The sequence below is a fragment of the Coregonus lavaretus genome, assembly GCF_964263955.1.
Source record: "Coregonus lavaretus genome assembly, chromosome: 24".
Taxonomy (NCBI): Eukaryota; Metazoa; Chordata; class Actinopteri; order Salmoniformes; family Salmonidae; genus Coregonus; species Coregonus lavaretus.
Window position 1 is genome coordinate 4,950,833 of NC_140011.1, and position 15,622 is coordinate 4,966,454.

The 15,622-nt window shown below is 42.0% G+C and overlaps 1 protein-coding gene across 1 annotated transcript in view; it reads right to left on the bottom strand.

Annotated features, from left to right (window-relative positions):
* Positions 1 to 13,924, bottom strand: part of LOC311100269 (calcium-binding mitochondrial carrier protein SCaMC-2-B-like) — a 51,623-nt gene extending 37,699 nt beyond the window's left edge. The window contains exon 1 of the mRNA XM_084141114.1: positions 13,025 to 13,924. Coding sequence (XP_083997240.1) covers positions 13,025 to 13,387 — 363 coding nt within the window. The 5' untranslated portion in view covers positions 13,388 to 13,924. The remainder of the gene's footprint in view (positions 1 to 13,024) is intronic.
* Between the last annotated feature and the right edge of the window lie 1,698 nt (positions 13,925 to 15,622).

Consider the following 15,622-nt stretch of genomic DNA (forward strand, 5'->3'; position numbering starts at 1 on the left):
AGGACACTGTTTTCAATGAACTTGCACATCGAGTATCAGTCTGGATTCGTTTTTTTCTTTTCAGTCATTCTCAACTTGAAATTGAAGCCTAGAACCGGTGTGTCAGGGTTGGAGTCAATTCCATTCATCACTTAGGCATGTCTCATTCAGTGAATGATTTGGAATGTTGCTCATTAGCTTCAATCTTGCCAATACTTGTCCAGACTTCCCCAAGTTGACCTTTTGGCCAGGAAATGCATATTAGTTTTCTTGAACACTAGCTGACTGTGCACTGGGATTATATCAAGAGAAAAAAAAACACTGGAGGAGTATTGCAAAGGTCAGCGAGTCCTCATATCTAGGGACATGTCCAGCACAATTCTATAACTGCATATTAGCCCTTAGCCTACAAAAGTTATTTGAAAAAGAGGATATGTGGTTTAACCTTCACAACAATACTAAATACAGAGCTGCACAATATTACAGCTACAGTTTTATGTATCAACCATGTGTAGACAACTGCTATGAAAGTATTGATGAAATAAAAATTCCCCACAAATTTGGTTTGGCCTTACTAATGTCTGCAGCCCTGCTGTGCTGGCAACACTTAAGAGGGTCTTCACACAATACTTTTTGCAAACATAACCTCGGCTACACATATTATTGCAATGTAAACTTGCCCCCCTCTAAGCAGGGCAGTGTAAACAGAATAGTCTTGTTGAGCCAACACTCTTACAGTAAACATTTTAATAGCAGAGCAATGTTTTTGAAAAAGCTTAAATGTACAGACTTTTCCCTTATTTTTGAGACTTGTTTTATTTCGTTTTTACCTGAAATTGTAGTAACAGCATGTAACATTCAGAAATGTCGCCGTAGCTTTAAATGTTTTTACTGACTACACCGAGTCACCGATGTCCACGAAGATCCATCTGCTAGCCCCGGCCCGCTAGCACGTGCAATCAACAGCCGTGCCTCCTGCTCGCCTGTGCTGTAGCAGCCTACGAACTGCTCCCAGACTTACCTATTGCTGTTCACTGGACCTTATGATCACTCAGCTACACATCTGATGCCCGCTGGACTGTTCCTTTACACGGTACTCCATCCTGTTTATCTGTTTAGCCTCAGCCCTAACCTTTGTCGCCATTACCAGTTGTTGACTTAGCCCTCTCGAATAACACCTGTGATTGCGTTATGCCTCTCTCCCATGGCAATATGCCTAGCCTATTGCTGTTTGGGTTAGTTGTTATTGTACTATTTCACTGTAGAACCCCCAGTCCCGCTTAACCTGCCTCAGATAGCTTCTTTGTCCCACCACCCATACACGCGGAGACCGGCTCAATCGGTACCTCCAGTGATGCTCTCTCTTTCATCGTTACCCAATGCTTAGGTGTACCTCCACTGTACTCATATCCTTGTCTGTACATAATACCCTGAATCTATTCTACAACGCCCGGAAATCTGCCCCTTTTATTCTCTGTACCCAACGCACTAGAAGACCAGTTCTTGAAGCCTTAAGCCGTATCCTTATTCTATTCCACCTCTGTTCCTCTGGTGATCTAGAGGTTAACCCAGGCCTTGTAGACCCCAGTATCACTCCTACTCCCCAGGCGCTATCATTTGTTGACTTCTGAAACCGTAAAAGCCTTGGTTTCTTGCATGTTAACATCAGAAGCCTCCTCCCCAAGTTTGAGTTATTCAGTGCGTTAGCACACTCTGCCAACCCTGATGTTCTAGCAGTGTCTGAATCCTGGCTTAGGAAGGCCACCAAAAATTCAGAAATGTCCATCCTGAACTACAACATTTTCCGTCTAGATAGAACTGCCAAAGGGGGCGGAGTTCCAATCTACTGTAGAGATAGCCTGCAGTGCTCTAGCATACTATCCAGGTCTGTGCCCAAACAGTTTGAGCTTCTACTTCTAAAAATCCACCTTTCCAGAAATAAGTCTCTCACTGTTGCCGCTTGCTACAGACCCCCCTCAGCCCCCAGCTGTGCCCTGGACACCATATGTGAATTGATTGCACCCCATCTATCCTCAGAGTTCGTACTGCTTGGTGACCTAAACTGGGATATGCTTAACACCCCGGCCGTCCTACAATCTAAACTAGATGCCCTCAATCTCACACAAATTATCAAGGAACCTACCAGGTACAACCCTAAATCCGTAAACATGGGCACCCTCATAGAGATCATATTGACTAATTTACCCTCTAAATACACCTCCGCTGTCTTCAACCAGGATCTCAGCGATCACTGCCTCATTGCCTGCGTCCGTAATGGGTCCGCGGTCAAACGACCACCCCTCATCACTGTCAAACGCTCCCTAAAACACTTCAGCGAGCAGGCCTTTCTAATTGACCTGGGTATCCTGGATGGATATTGACCTCATTCCGTCAGTAGAGGATGCCTGGATGTTCTTCAAAAGTGCTTTCCTCTCCATCTTAAATAAGCATGCTCTATTCAAAAAATTCAGAACTAAGAACAGATATAGCCCCTGGTTCACCCCAGACTTGACTGCCCTTGACCAGCACAAAAACATCCTGTGGCGTACTGCATTAGCATCGAACAGCCCCTGCGATATTCAACTTTTCAGGGAAGTCAGGAACCAATATACACAATCAGTTAGGAAAGCAAAGGCTAGCTTTTTCAAACAGAAATTTGCATCTTGTAGCACTAACTCCAAAATGTTTTGGGACACTGTAAAGTCCATGGAGAATAAGAGCACCTCCTCCCAGCTACCCACTGCACTGAGGCTAGGAAACACTGTCACCACCGATAAATGTACGATAATCGAGAATTTCAATAAGCATTTTGGTACGGCTGGCCAAGCTTTCCACCTGGCTACCCTTACCCCGGCCACCAGCTCTGCAACTTGCCCATGCCTCCCCCGCTTCTCCTTCACCCAAATTCAGATGGCGGATGTCCTGAAAGAACTGCAAAATCTGGACCCCTACAAATCAGCTGGGCTAGACAATCTGGACCCTTTCGTTCTAAAAATTAGCCGCCGAAATTGTCGCAACCCCTATTACTAGCCTGTTCAACCTCTCTTTCGTATCGTCTGAGATCCCCAGAGATTGGAAAGCTGCCGCGGTCATTCCCCTCTTCAAAAGGGGGTGACACTCTAGATCCAAACTGTTACAGACCTATATCCATCCTGCCCTGCCTTTCGAAAGTATTTGAAAGCCAAGTTAATAAACAGATCACCGACCATTTCAAATCCCACCGTACCTTCTCCGCTATGCAATCTGATTTCCGAGCTGGTCATGGGTGCACCTCAGCCACGCTCAAGGTCCTAAATGATATAATAACCACGATCGATAAAAGACAGTACTGTGCAGCAGTCTTAATCGACCTGGCCAAGGCTTTTGACTCTGTCAATCACCGCATTCTTATTGGCAGACTAAATAGCTTTGGTTTCTCAAATGACTGCCTCGCCTGGTTCACCAACTACTTCTCAGATAGAGTTCAATGTGTCAAATCGGAGGGCCTGTTGCCTGTTCCTCTGGCAGTCTCTATGGGGGTGCCACAGGGTTCAATTCTCGGGCCGACTCTATTCTCTGTGTATATCAATAATGTCGCTCTTGCTGCTGGTGACTCTCAGATCCACCTCTACGCAGACGACACAATTTTGTACACATCTGGCCCTTCATTGGATACTAACAAACCTCCAAACGAGCTTCAATGCCATACAACACTCCTTCCGTGGCCTCCAACTGCTCTTAAACGCTAGTAAAACTAAATACATGCTCTTCAATCGAACGCTGCTTGCACCCGCCCGCCCGACTAGAATCACTACTATCCTACCGATCCTTGACTTCGGCGATGTCATTTACAAAATAGCCTCCAACACTCAACTCAGCAAATTGGTAGTCTATCACAGTGCCATTCGTTTTGTCACCAAAGCCCCATATACTACCCACCATTGTGACCTGTACGCTCTTGTTGGCTGGCCCTCACTACATATTTGTCGCCAAACCCACTGGCTCCAGGTCATCTATAAATCACTTCTAGGCAAATCCCACCTTATCTTAGCTCATTGGTCACCATAGCAACACCAACCCGTAGTATGCGTTCCAGCAGGTATATCTCACTGGTCATCCCCAAAGTCAACACCTCCTTTGGCCGCCATTCCTTCCAGTTCTCTGCTGCAAATGACTGGAACGAACTGCAAAAATCTCTGAAGCTGGAGACACTTATCTCCCTCACTAACTTTAAGCATCAGTTGTCAGAGCAGCTTACCGATCACTGCACCTGTACACAGCCCATCTGTAATTAGCCCACCCAACTACCTCATCCCCATATTTGTATTTACATTGTTATTTATTTTGCTCATTTGCACCCCAGTATCTCTATTTGCACATCATCTTCTGCACATCTATCACTCCAGTGTTAATACTAAATTGTAATTATTTTGCACTATGGTCTATTTATTGCCTTACCACCATAACTTGCTACATTTGCACACACTGTATTTAGATGTTCTATTGGTGTTATTGATTGTACGTTTTGTTTATTCCATATGTAACTCTGTGTTGTTGTTTTTAAAATCGCACTGCTTTGCTTTATCTTGGCCAGGTCGCAGTTGTCAATGAGAACTTGTTCTCAACTGGCTTACCTGGTTAAATAAAAATATTTTTTTTTTAAAGAAGCAACTCCCCAGGAAATTATCAACATTTTCAGTTGCAATTTGCTTTTACCTCATATAGGCCTAATGACTTCCATGATATTGATAAAATGAAGCCTGGTTTGTTCTAAGGTAGTGTAAGCCTAAGAGCTATCTAGTTATGGTTAAGCTAAATGTCAGCATTCAGCTAACAGCCAGCATGCTGATGTGAGAAGGATCCAGAAACTATTTTGTTTAGTTAGCTTGCTAGCTACCGTTACCTACCTGTGTAGCCTAGCTATATTATAATATAAATGACATTACTGTACTTTTATATTCGTATGGGAGGGGTAAAAGTTCATTATTGATATACTAACGTTACTTGATCATGAAGCATGATGTTAGTTAGCTAGCAGGAGTTAACTGTGTATTGTCAGCTATGTACTGTACTGCTGTGTACGGACAAGAAAATAAACCCTTTAATTGTCTGCACATGCTTGTGAATTGTTGCGTTATTCAAGAGTGTATTATGCTTTGGTTGCATTATTCAATAGTGTAATATGTTTTAGAAGAAAAGTTGATCGGATTGCTAAATAGTTTGAGCTTACTGGCTAGTGACTACTGTGCTATTTACGGTCAATTTGAGCTTAAGACCAAGAATGTCGGTTGCCAGCCACAACAAAAAGGTAAGGCCTCTCCATCTCTAGTAGTGGGAATAGAGCCTAAGACCAGACTATTCACCTCACCTTTGACCTGCTATTAACAGAAGGAAATTGCGACCTTGGGACTATAAGGTTCTGACATTTTGGTCAAAAATGTGTTATTCACAGTAGCGGTGTGTGGGTAAAATCACTGGGGAAGAAGCCAAGCCAGAAAAAAAAGCCTAATTAAAACCTGTGTTGTGATAATTGCGTTGTTTGCTCTAGAACCTGTTAGTTCATATGCCTTGCAAACATGATATATAGGCCTAAGGCCGAGACAATAAGAAGACACAATGGCAGATTAAATTCAACCACACCTTTGTTTCATCACAAAACCGGAGAGCAATCTCTGTCCGGTGAAGTCCACAAAGCCTATTGCATGTAACAAACAGTTACATGACCTACAGCATGGTCAAGCATGTTAATGTTTGACATTTTCGGACCACTAAACAACTATTAATTTAGAACCATGGAGAGTTACTGCAAGTCGCAAAGAAAACAGGAGCTGCTTCCACTATTCCAGCATGGTTTCAACATCATCACATCACCTATGCTTAGTCTAACACAACTAAAAGACACCAAAAACAATTTAGTCCAAAGTCAGCTAATTTTGGTTGTCTGGGAAAATGTATGTAGTAAAAAGTACAATATTTTCTTTTGGAATGTAGTGAAGTAAAAGTTGTCAAAAATCTAAATAGTAAAGTACAGATACCCCAAAAAACTACTTAAGTAGTACTTTAAAGTATTTTTACTTAAGTACTTTACACCACTGGTCACCGTTATATTGCAATTAATGTATTGTTTAGTGTTGTGTAGTGGCTTTGCTGGCATTCATAAAAAAAGAAAATAAATGTAGTTTGCCCCACCAAGATTTACATGCTAAAATCACCACTGGTCATGAAAGCGGAAGACATCACAAAACAGCTCTGAGATCTGGGACTTGAAAAATACTCATCTCAAAACTATACATTTTGCAGATAGAACCTTATTATTCATATTATGGGTTCTGGTCCTCTTTTTCAATTAATCAGATTTTTCCCCACCACTTTTTCAAAAGAATAGCCATAACGTAAGCGCTTTATGGTGCCTTAGAGCATGTTTTAGGCCCTTAAGAGAGGCATTGCTGTTTTTGTCTTGTATCAATACAAAAACCTCCATAGATGGGGTATTTTACAAAATGTACAAACTTACCACATTTGATTGATTAATAGCAAGTATTTTGCTGACTTTGGGTGTCAGAGACCAGAAAAAATATCAGTTTACTCATCCAGAGTTAAGCTTTAGCAATGCTGATATTAATCCATAGGATATAGTGTATGTCATATTGAACTATCCCTTTAACAAATGTGTGATGAACTTGAATTAATATATTTGATGATGTGATTAGAAAGGAGGAAGGGTATTCTTTATTTAATAATTAAATGTCTGTACTTTTCTGAAATTGAAATAATTGTAACATCCTGTGCCAGATAGAACCTTAAGGCTGAACCCAGATTTACATTTCAGAGCCATAAGGTTCTATCGGAAATCACACCCCCACCCCCCCAAAAATGATTTACAAACGTGTTAGGATTTTGATACTCTGCACTTTAGGTACCTTTAAGGTGAGGGCCTTAAATGGGTTATGAAAGAAGAATTCACTACAAAACAGTTCTGAGATCTGGGATGTGAAAACTTTGATGCTCAACATCTCTTAACTATGCTTTGCGCAGATAGAACCTTAAAGTCCCAAGGTCTCGAAATGTCAAGGAAATAACTGTATTGACAGAATACTACTTCTTCATCGCCACACAATCAAGTTGTAACCCCCTCATAATTACAGTCCTGAACATATAGAATAAAGATTAATAGTAATGTTCCATGTCTAAATTCTGTACATTATGCTTGCATCCTGACGAAAGGCAGTATGTCCGTGCTTTGAATAAACAATGAGTCAGATAAAGATGGTGCATCCCTGTTGGACAATATAAGAAGTACCAGAAAGTATTTTCATTAAGAGTCACAAGACAAGAGCCACAAGTCATGTACATCATGATGAGAAAATGCTGTGCAATCCCATTGACATTCATTTAAATAAATGGCTAATCGAGTGAGTTTTAGAGGCAGAGTGATGTCTATGGGTGAAGTTTCCCCCCAGGGAGAATCGCCACGCTTCCTTCAACAATAATCCCCCATCAACCCAAATCTCATTACCGTGAAGGTTAGGCTAAGTGTCGAAACCATTAGCCGTTTCCTGGGCTTAGGGCTACTTCTCCATTCAATTAAAGATGCACTTATAATAGGATACCCTCTATTTTTGCTTCTAGAGGTGCTCGTGAGCCAAAAGGGATCCCTGAAATTAAACAGCATTGATACACACGGCATGATGTTATAAAGAAGGTCACATGGGGTCTCGCCAGTCCATATATATGGGGTCTCGCCAGTCCATATAGCCTAACATGCTGACCAGACCGCCCGCGTTACATGTTATTCCATAATTTCATCCAAACTGCTCGTAAGCGTTTGCGTAGCCAAGCACTAAAATAGACGCTTGATGCGCTGCAAGTCCCGCCTCTCCCATCTACTCATTGGTTTTTACATTTTACGAGCATATACCCACGTGGGTGACTGAAAGATGAACGAGGTTCACACTCCAGTTGGTGGCGGTAATGCTCCTTAAAGTTGGTTGCCAACCGCCATATAAAATTCACAGAAGAATGAACAAGGAGAGATTAATCAAAGAAAACAAACTAAAAATAAACGTTTATCTGTGGATTAATTGTCGGTGTAGAGAACACACAAAGATCAAGCCAAAAAAATACCATACCATACGCATTTCAGGTAAAATAACAAACGCATGTTCATCTCCCAGGACAACTTAGCTAGCAACAGCAAGCTAGCTAAATGTCCATGAATGTTTCAACCTGTCCCCAAATTATTATAGTTGGTTCACAGTTGGTTTTGGTACTTTAACCTGTGTGTCATTAACGCGTCTAGTGGGGATGGACAAAATCAACATGCGCATGATGGTGCACGCACGCAGGGAGCCGGTTTGTTCATCATGTAACTTCACATAGGCCAATAATGCTCAAATGTAAATGTCATAATTTGGTGTTCTAAATAGGCCAATAATCCTGTTTAAAATGGTGATAACATATTTGGCTATTATTGCTATGAACCAATTTAGAAGTTATCATTGCGGTAAGCTGGTCATGGCATTCATCTTGAGATCATGTCTTCACAACAATCTTGTTTCACTCAATCATACCCTAGTCATTTGAATAAAGGGTACTGGAGTTTGACCAGGGCAGATTTAGGAATTTTTATGGCAGGTAAAATGTGTCATACCGTACTGTAATGGAGGCACAAGGCATGCAGTATATGAGAAGCATCAAGGCCAACTTTTCTCATCCCTATTTGGAGAAGTTGAGATCAAACCCATGACCTGACCTTGGGAGGCACTCCAGCTCCATTTACAGTAGAGCAGCTTAAAAAAAAAAAACACACAAAAAGCCAAGCTGGCATCACACACCAACTCACTCAATTACAATTACTCAGATAATTGGACAAGAAAGGTGCGTAGAACAGTGTCTCAGAGTCTGCTGCAGTGAATGGAGTATGTGTATTGGCCATGCTCGTAATTACTGGTTTATATTGTGCACCATTCCTTGTGTTCCTGTCAAGATAACGGGTCAAAATTATTTAAGAGCACTAGACCTTTATCTTTATTCCAAAACTCACTTGAATATCTGGAAGTCAGATCGATGAACTTTGCAAATTGCCCAGCAGGCATTTGAGCATCATTTTACCTTGCAAATGAGACTCACCTGACTAGACAGCCAAACAGATTGCTGTGTCATTGAGCATTATGAACGGAGCAAAGACAAATATTTTTGGTCGAAAGCAAATCCATATTCAAAAGCATTGAGTTTTCTCTCATCTAAAATGGGTCACGGATGAGGTTAGCCTTGATCATCATATGCAGGTTAACTAAGGCTAATACTGAACCAAATGTTTCAGAAGATAGTCAAGAGCTGAAAACAAGTTATTGGCCTCAACCTTTTTTTGTCAATGTCTCAATTTTAAAGCGGAACAAGAGAATGGTTTGGTTTATTTTCTTCTATGTGAAAGTGTGAGAGGCAAGAGTCGGCCGTAGATTGTCACAGGCAGCAAACTGAGCAGGGTTAGAAATATGCCCCCATGACCTGCTTTGCCTATCTGCAGCCAACAGTGGGCTAGCTAGAAGACCCATGCGGGTCTTCTGGAAAGTTCCCCATCCTAGTGGTCAAGTATTAGACAATGGAAGGCCTTCACGTGCCAAATCAGTCTGGCAAATGTCCAAAACCATTAAGGACCCAGGATTAAAGCTCCCATATCAAATCATTTACCCATTTCACTCTACAACACAAATGATATAAAACAGTAGGGTAGGTATAATAAACAGTGCACAGTAGCCTTTATGAAATATAGCCCAAGCTATTCTATAATAAGCCTAAACACTAAGCCCTAACTAAATTAATTGGGTTCTGTAATTTTGGGAGCAGAATTCTGTCTCAAAATCCTGACCCTAGGTAACACATGGTTTCAATTATGGACTCTTTTGGCATAGAGGACGTACGTCTAAGCAGAATTAGGCCTACAACTAAAGGAATTTAGTAATGTAAACTGTAGTTAGCTTTTATTGTCCTGATAAGTTCTCATAAGTGTCAAATTATCCTGTATTTGACACATCTGCTAAGTAAATTATTCCTAACCCTGCCTTGGTCTGGGATTTGGCCTACATTGACTGGTTTCCTGTGGTGGTCGCACATATCTTTGTTTTGGAAGGCATTTGGACAACGCAGCTCACGTGTCCATAAGTGACCTCACATTTCCAGAGTGCACCTGACCTCTAGTTCAAAAACGTGTCTCTCATCACTTTGGTGGGATAGGCTCCCCCTTATCGTTGTTGCTGGTCTGCATTTTTGGCTTAAATTATGTTATTAACGTGAGAAAAGTTGCACAGTGTTTCCCCTAATTTAGCAGTGGCGGGCCCACTACCATGGATTTTAAACTCACCGTTCTTGTGTCCCTGTTGTTGGACTTCACCTCACCAGAATATTTTCATTTTGTTTGTAAGCTTGTTGTATGAATGGTTGTCTCCTCACTCTTCCCTCTAGGGAACCCCTTGTACCATCCTGTTTATCTTCCCCTCGTATTTCCTACCCTCTGCTTCTCCTGTGAGATGGTCTCCTAGTGCCTGACTTGTTTCTACCATATCAGCTCTTTTTGCCTGCCCCAGTCCCCATCCCAGCACCAGATCCATATCTGATGGACATGAGTCATGACTGGCTGTGGTTGGAAAATAAGAGTAGTCTAATTTAAAGAGAAGGGTGTTCAAAGAGCGGTGTTGTATGAAACCTTGATCATTCAGATGGTGTTACTGTAAAGGAATAGCCCTGACTCCGATTTTTTACTTAAAATGTATGCCAAACAAAAACCATTGATGTCAAAGTTTAACAAACCATACAACTCTATGCACAAGGACTACTTTTAACAATTTAAACTGAACATTTTACAAAAACGATTTACTGGAAGAACTGCGCAAATGCAAAGTTTGGTAACATAATTTGGGTAAAATCTCCTTCAGTATTTTGTGTGACCACATTTTCTAAAAACTTAAATTTCTGCTCAGAATTGAGATTCAAAGATGTCTGCAGAAGGAATGAGGTGTCAGCTATGACATGACACGGAGTTTGAGAAAATCTATTTTGGTTATTGAACTATAGTAAGTGGATTTACACCCGGTAACAGAATTGTTGTAAAATAATTTCATCATGGGTCCATGATCTGTACTACACAGAAAAGCATAATTATGGATATGAATGCCATTCTCTTCATGGTGATGTATCCTCAATAGGTACACAAAGGTAGAAATATGCAATATCCTCCAGTGCATATTTGGGTATTATTCTACACACTGGCTATTATTCTAATGAGCTCCGCCACCAAACAAAACCAAATTTGGTAGCCTATCTGAACCAATCATAGATGTCAATGTTTCACAAGGTTGGACATCAAAGTACAGCACAGTAGAGTATAGTCAAGTAGAGTATAGTTCAGTACAGTACATTATAGTGCACTCAACTCGTGTGCTCTAATGAACTCCACTCTTTTCTACAAGACTTTAATGTATTGAACTATACTTTTCTTTACTGTCCTGTACAAACTAGTGAAACAGACGTCTATGATTGGTTCAGATTTGGTCTGGTCTGGATCGGACCAAGTCTGAACCAATCATGGACGTCTATGTTTGGGCCAAATGAAGTTCGGTACAGACGTCTGTGGACGTTGAAATCAAGGCTGGTCCGGACCAAAAAACGAAGCCTGTGGACGTTGAAATCAAGGCCAGGGCGGACTGACCTAATTTCAACTACTTTTCAACGTCCATGGACGTCCGGTGTCGGTTGGTGCTCAGTGGGTGAGGATGCTGGTTACAGTAAATGGAAAGAGGGGGCTCAAGGGTAGGAGTCAGTAAGAGCCAGGAGAGGTTGTCCAGACTTTTCACACACTTGCTTTGACCACCAGACGACAAAGAGAGAGAAAACATTTATCAGCCTAAAAGGGAAATTTCACAATTTGTCAACTTCATATTCATCATTGTCAGCACTACCCCAACATCCATGGTTGATGTGGCGCCTAGTGGCAGCCTTGGTAGTTTACTCCTGGAATTTCTCTATAATTATTTGTTTCAAGTGTTTATGTGCATTGTTTTTAATCCACCTTATTTTTTTGATAGCTATTCAAGCATAGAATACAGAAATGTAGTTTCTTTATCAACATTGAATTGGTTTGAATATTTGACTACTTCTCCAAACAACTAGCTAGATGTTTTGATTTGAGAAACCATTTTAGATATTCCCAGATCATTTAATCCCATCTCCACAGAGGAACTCTGGAGCTCTGTCAGAGCGACCATCGGGTTCTTGGTCACCTCCCTGACCAAGGCCCTTCTCCCTCGATTGCTCAGTTTGGCCGGACGGCCAGCTCAAGGAAGAGTCTTGGTGGTTCCAAACTTCTTCCATTTAAGAATGATGGATGTTCTTGGGGACCGTCAATGATGCAGACATTTTTTGGTACCCTTCCCCAGATCTGTGCCTCGACACAATCCTGTCTCGGAGCTCTACGGACAATTCCGTCGACCTCATGGCTTGGTTTTTGCTCTGACATGCACTGTCAACTGTGGGACCTTATATAGACAGGTATGTGTCTTTCCAAATCATGTCCGGAATGGCCGGCAGGGATGTAGCTCAGTTGGTAGAGCATGGCGTTTGCAACGGCAGCGTTGACGGTTCGATTCCCACGGGGGGCCAGTATGAAAAAAATAAAAAATAATGTATGCACTCATTAACTGTAAGTCGCTCTGGATGAGAGCGTCTGCTAAATGACTAAAATGTAAGTGTAAAATCTCCAATCAACTGAATTTACCACAGGTGGACTCCAATCAAGTTGTAGAAACATCTCAAGGATGATCAATGGAAACAGGATGCACCTGAGCTCAATTTCGAGTCTCATAGCAAAGGGTCTGAATACTTATGTAAATATGGTATCTGTTGTTGTTTTTTCCTAAACGTGCAAAAAAAATCTAAACCTGTATTTTATGTAGGTTTCTAAAAATATATATATTTAATCCATTTTAGAATAAGGTTGTAATGTAACAGAATGTGGAAAAAGTCAAGGGGTCTGAATACTTTCCGAAGGCACTGTATTAAACAACACACTTACCATTAACTCGAGTTCTGTGCGATGAACCCCCAGTTTCTTGAGCCCAATGGACAGGTCGTTGACGCAGATGCCCCCATCACCATTCACATCCAGGACTTGAAACAGCACTCTCAGTCTGTGGTCCTGCTCGGGTCCACCACAAAGTTCGCATGGATATGATGGCTCACAGGAGTCATCACAGGAACCTGTGTTCTCCCCTGACAACGGCCGATCCCGAGTTGGATGTGAGGATGGGAAGGATGTGCCCCCAGTACCCTCGACCCCGCCACCAGGGTCAGAACCACAGTGCGCCTCCTCAGCTCGGCATTGACAGAAGACCCCGCTGAACAAGGTGGACCCAAACGACCCTTGCTTGTGCATCATACGGATGGAACCAATATTATCAAGCTATTGCAATCGATATCCGATAATTTACTCTATCTAAATGCAAGGTGACTTGGGGTTGCTTGCCTATTGTCTATTTTAGCCACCACGTCACGTGCGTTCTAACCTAATTGTTCAGAAGGACTGCTAAAATAGTGCAGACAAAACAGTCAAATGTAAACTTTGCAATGTAACTATCTTATTCCAACGTTATCCAGGTTTGGCCCATAACGGTTGACTTCTTTAATTCTCTGCTAACTCGGTTGGCTTGCTAGCAACCAGCGTTAGCTATTTTAGCTAGGTCTGCCAGCTGAGACGTGATGAGGAGGTTACTGAGCCACACGCGGATTACAATGTAACGGTAGTCAATATACTGTTAATTTCAACAAGTTTTTGTTCTAATGTGCCACGAAAGTCACTTCAGAGATACCTTCTACTGGTCTTGAAGATGTCCACTGCCCTTTCTTGGCTATAGCCGGCGAACTCCTCCCGTTTGGATTGACAAGTGATCCCACAAAAAAAAAAAGCCGGTGTCGTAAAGGACTCTTCCTGCCTACTTATCATTTTCAACCTAGGGGTTCCTGCCAGGAAATGACTGGTGAAGAATGATGTGTGAATAGGAAGGGGTGTTGGAATGTGTATGATGGATAGGTCCAGTAGCCAATCACTATCGTTAATGTAAATTTGTAAGACCCTGAACGAAACCGGTTAAAATGTATGTATAAATGAAAGATAACATTTGTTAGACTCACCAACTCATGACAAAACATCCACATTACAACAAAGCCTACATTCATATTAATGCAATGTTGACATTTAGTCAATTTTTTTATTTTATTTTTTACTACATGGAGCAAGATAATTACTTTTATTGGGATTAACAATTGGCATTTGGTTTAGCCAATGGCGGACTACAACCCTAAAAGGTGTATTGCTGCCACCAACTGGACGGGTTGAAACCAAAACAAGGTAAAAGAAAATCCATACGTGATAGGGAAGCTAACTTAATCCACCCAAATAACATAACAAAACAAAACTCCCACTTCTTCCTTCTTTCAATTCTCCATATCTCCCTTCTCTGGCTCTAGGGCCTGAGAGGGTGGTACGGCTTGTGACAATATTCCATGTAACTCCTACGCAGAGAACTCTTTCTGCCCCAGGAACTGCTCCGCCGCTTCCACAATGATTTATATCTTCCTGGACCTTCTCTCCACCTTGGCAGTGCCATTTATCACCATATCTATAAAGGCCACAAAGTCCACCTTATTGGCAACCCCTGCACCCTGCAGTGAAGGCCTATCCACCACCATGGACTCTTCAATTGCACCATTCAGGGACGGCCTGTTCAATAGGGCGATATGGGCGACGCACTGCCAAACGGGAAAAGGAAGGGATTTTTTTTCTAATCAATTATATCACGGCAACAGTAGTTATCAGTGTTGTAATCTATACGTCTGATCTGCCACAGTGCCACACTGCCACTAAATGTCGAATCAGGCTAAAGTCGTGCTTCAAATGGCTCCACCCCCTTTTGGGGCGATTTCAGTCAGATTGAAAATCGCCCAGAACTTCTGTCATAGACTCCCATGTAAAATCTATTTTTTTCAAATTTCAGAGCCTTCAATACAATCTCAATGGGTGTCTGTGGGCTTGCACTTACGTGCTTTCGTCACATGAACGTAACTAAGAAAAGAGAGGGTAGCAGCGTCAATCCACTACTACTATCAACATGGCTAGGCTTCAGTGCAACTCGGTTGTGTCTTTGAAAGAATTTCCTTTTTGTCGGCGAACAAATGAAGATAAATTGGCAACGAAACAATTAGGACCTCCCAGACCAAATTTAATAATTCAACAGGTTTCTACTAAAGGGGGGAAGTCCTACACCCGAGGATTTTCCAAAAATTGGTATGAACGAAAAACCTGGCTAGCAGGCTGCGATGTAGCTAATGCAGTTTTCTGCTACCCCTGCTTACTCATTCACCCTGAAGGCGGCACGGCAGACAGCACCGCTTGGACAGCGACTGGTGTAACCGACATGCACCATCTTTCAGAAAAGATTAAGAAACATGAGCTGTCAAAGACCCACATGGATAGCTGTTTGAGAATTTCTGCTTTGGGGAGAGTGAATATTGCCACTCAACTGGATGAGGGATACAGGCTAGCTGTCCACCGCCACAACGATGAGGTTAGCAAGAACCGCCATATCCTCAGCCGGCTAATCCAGTGTGTGAAGTT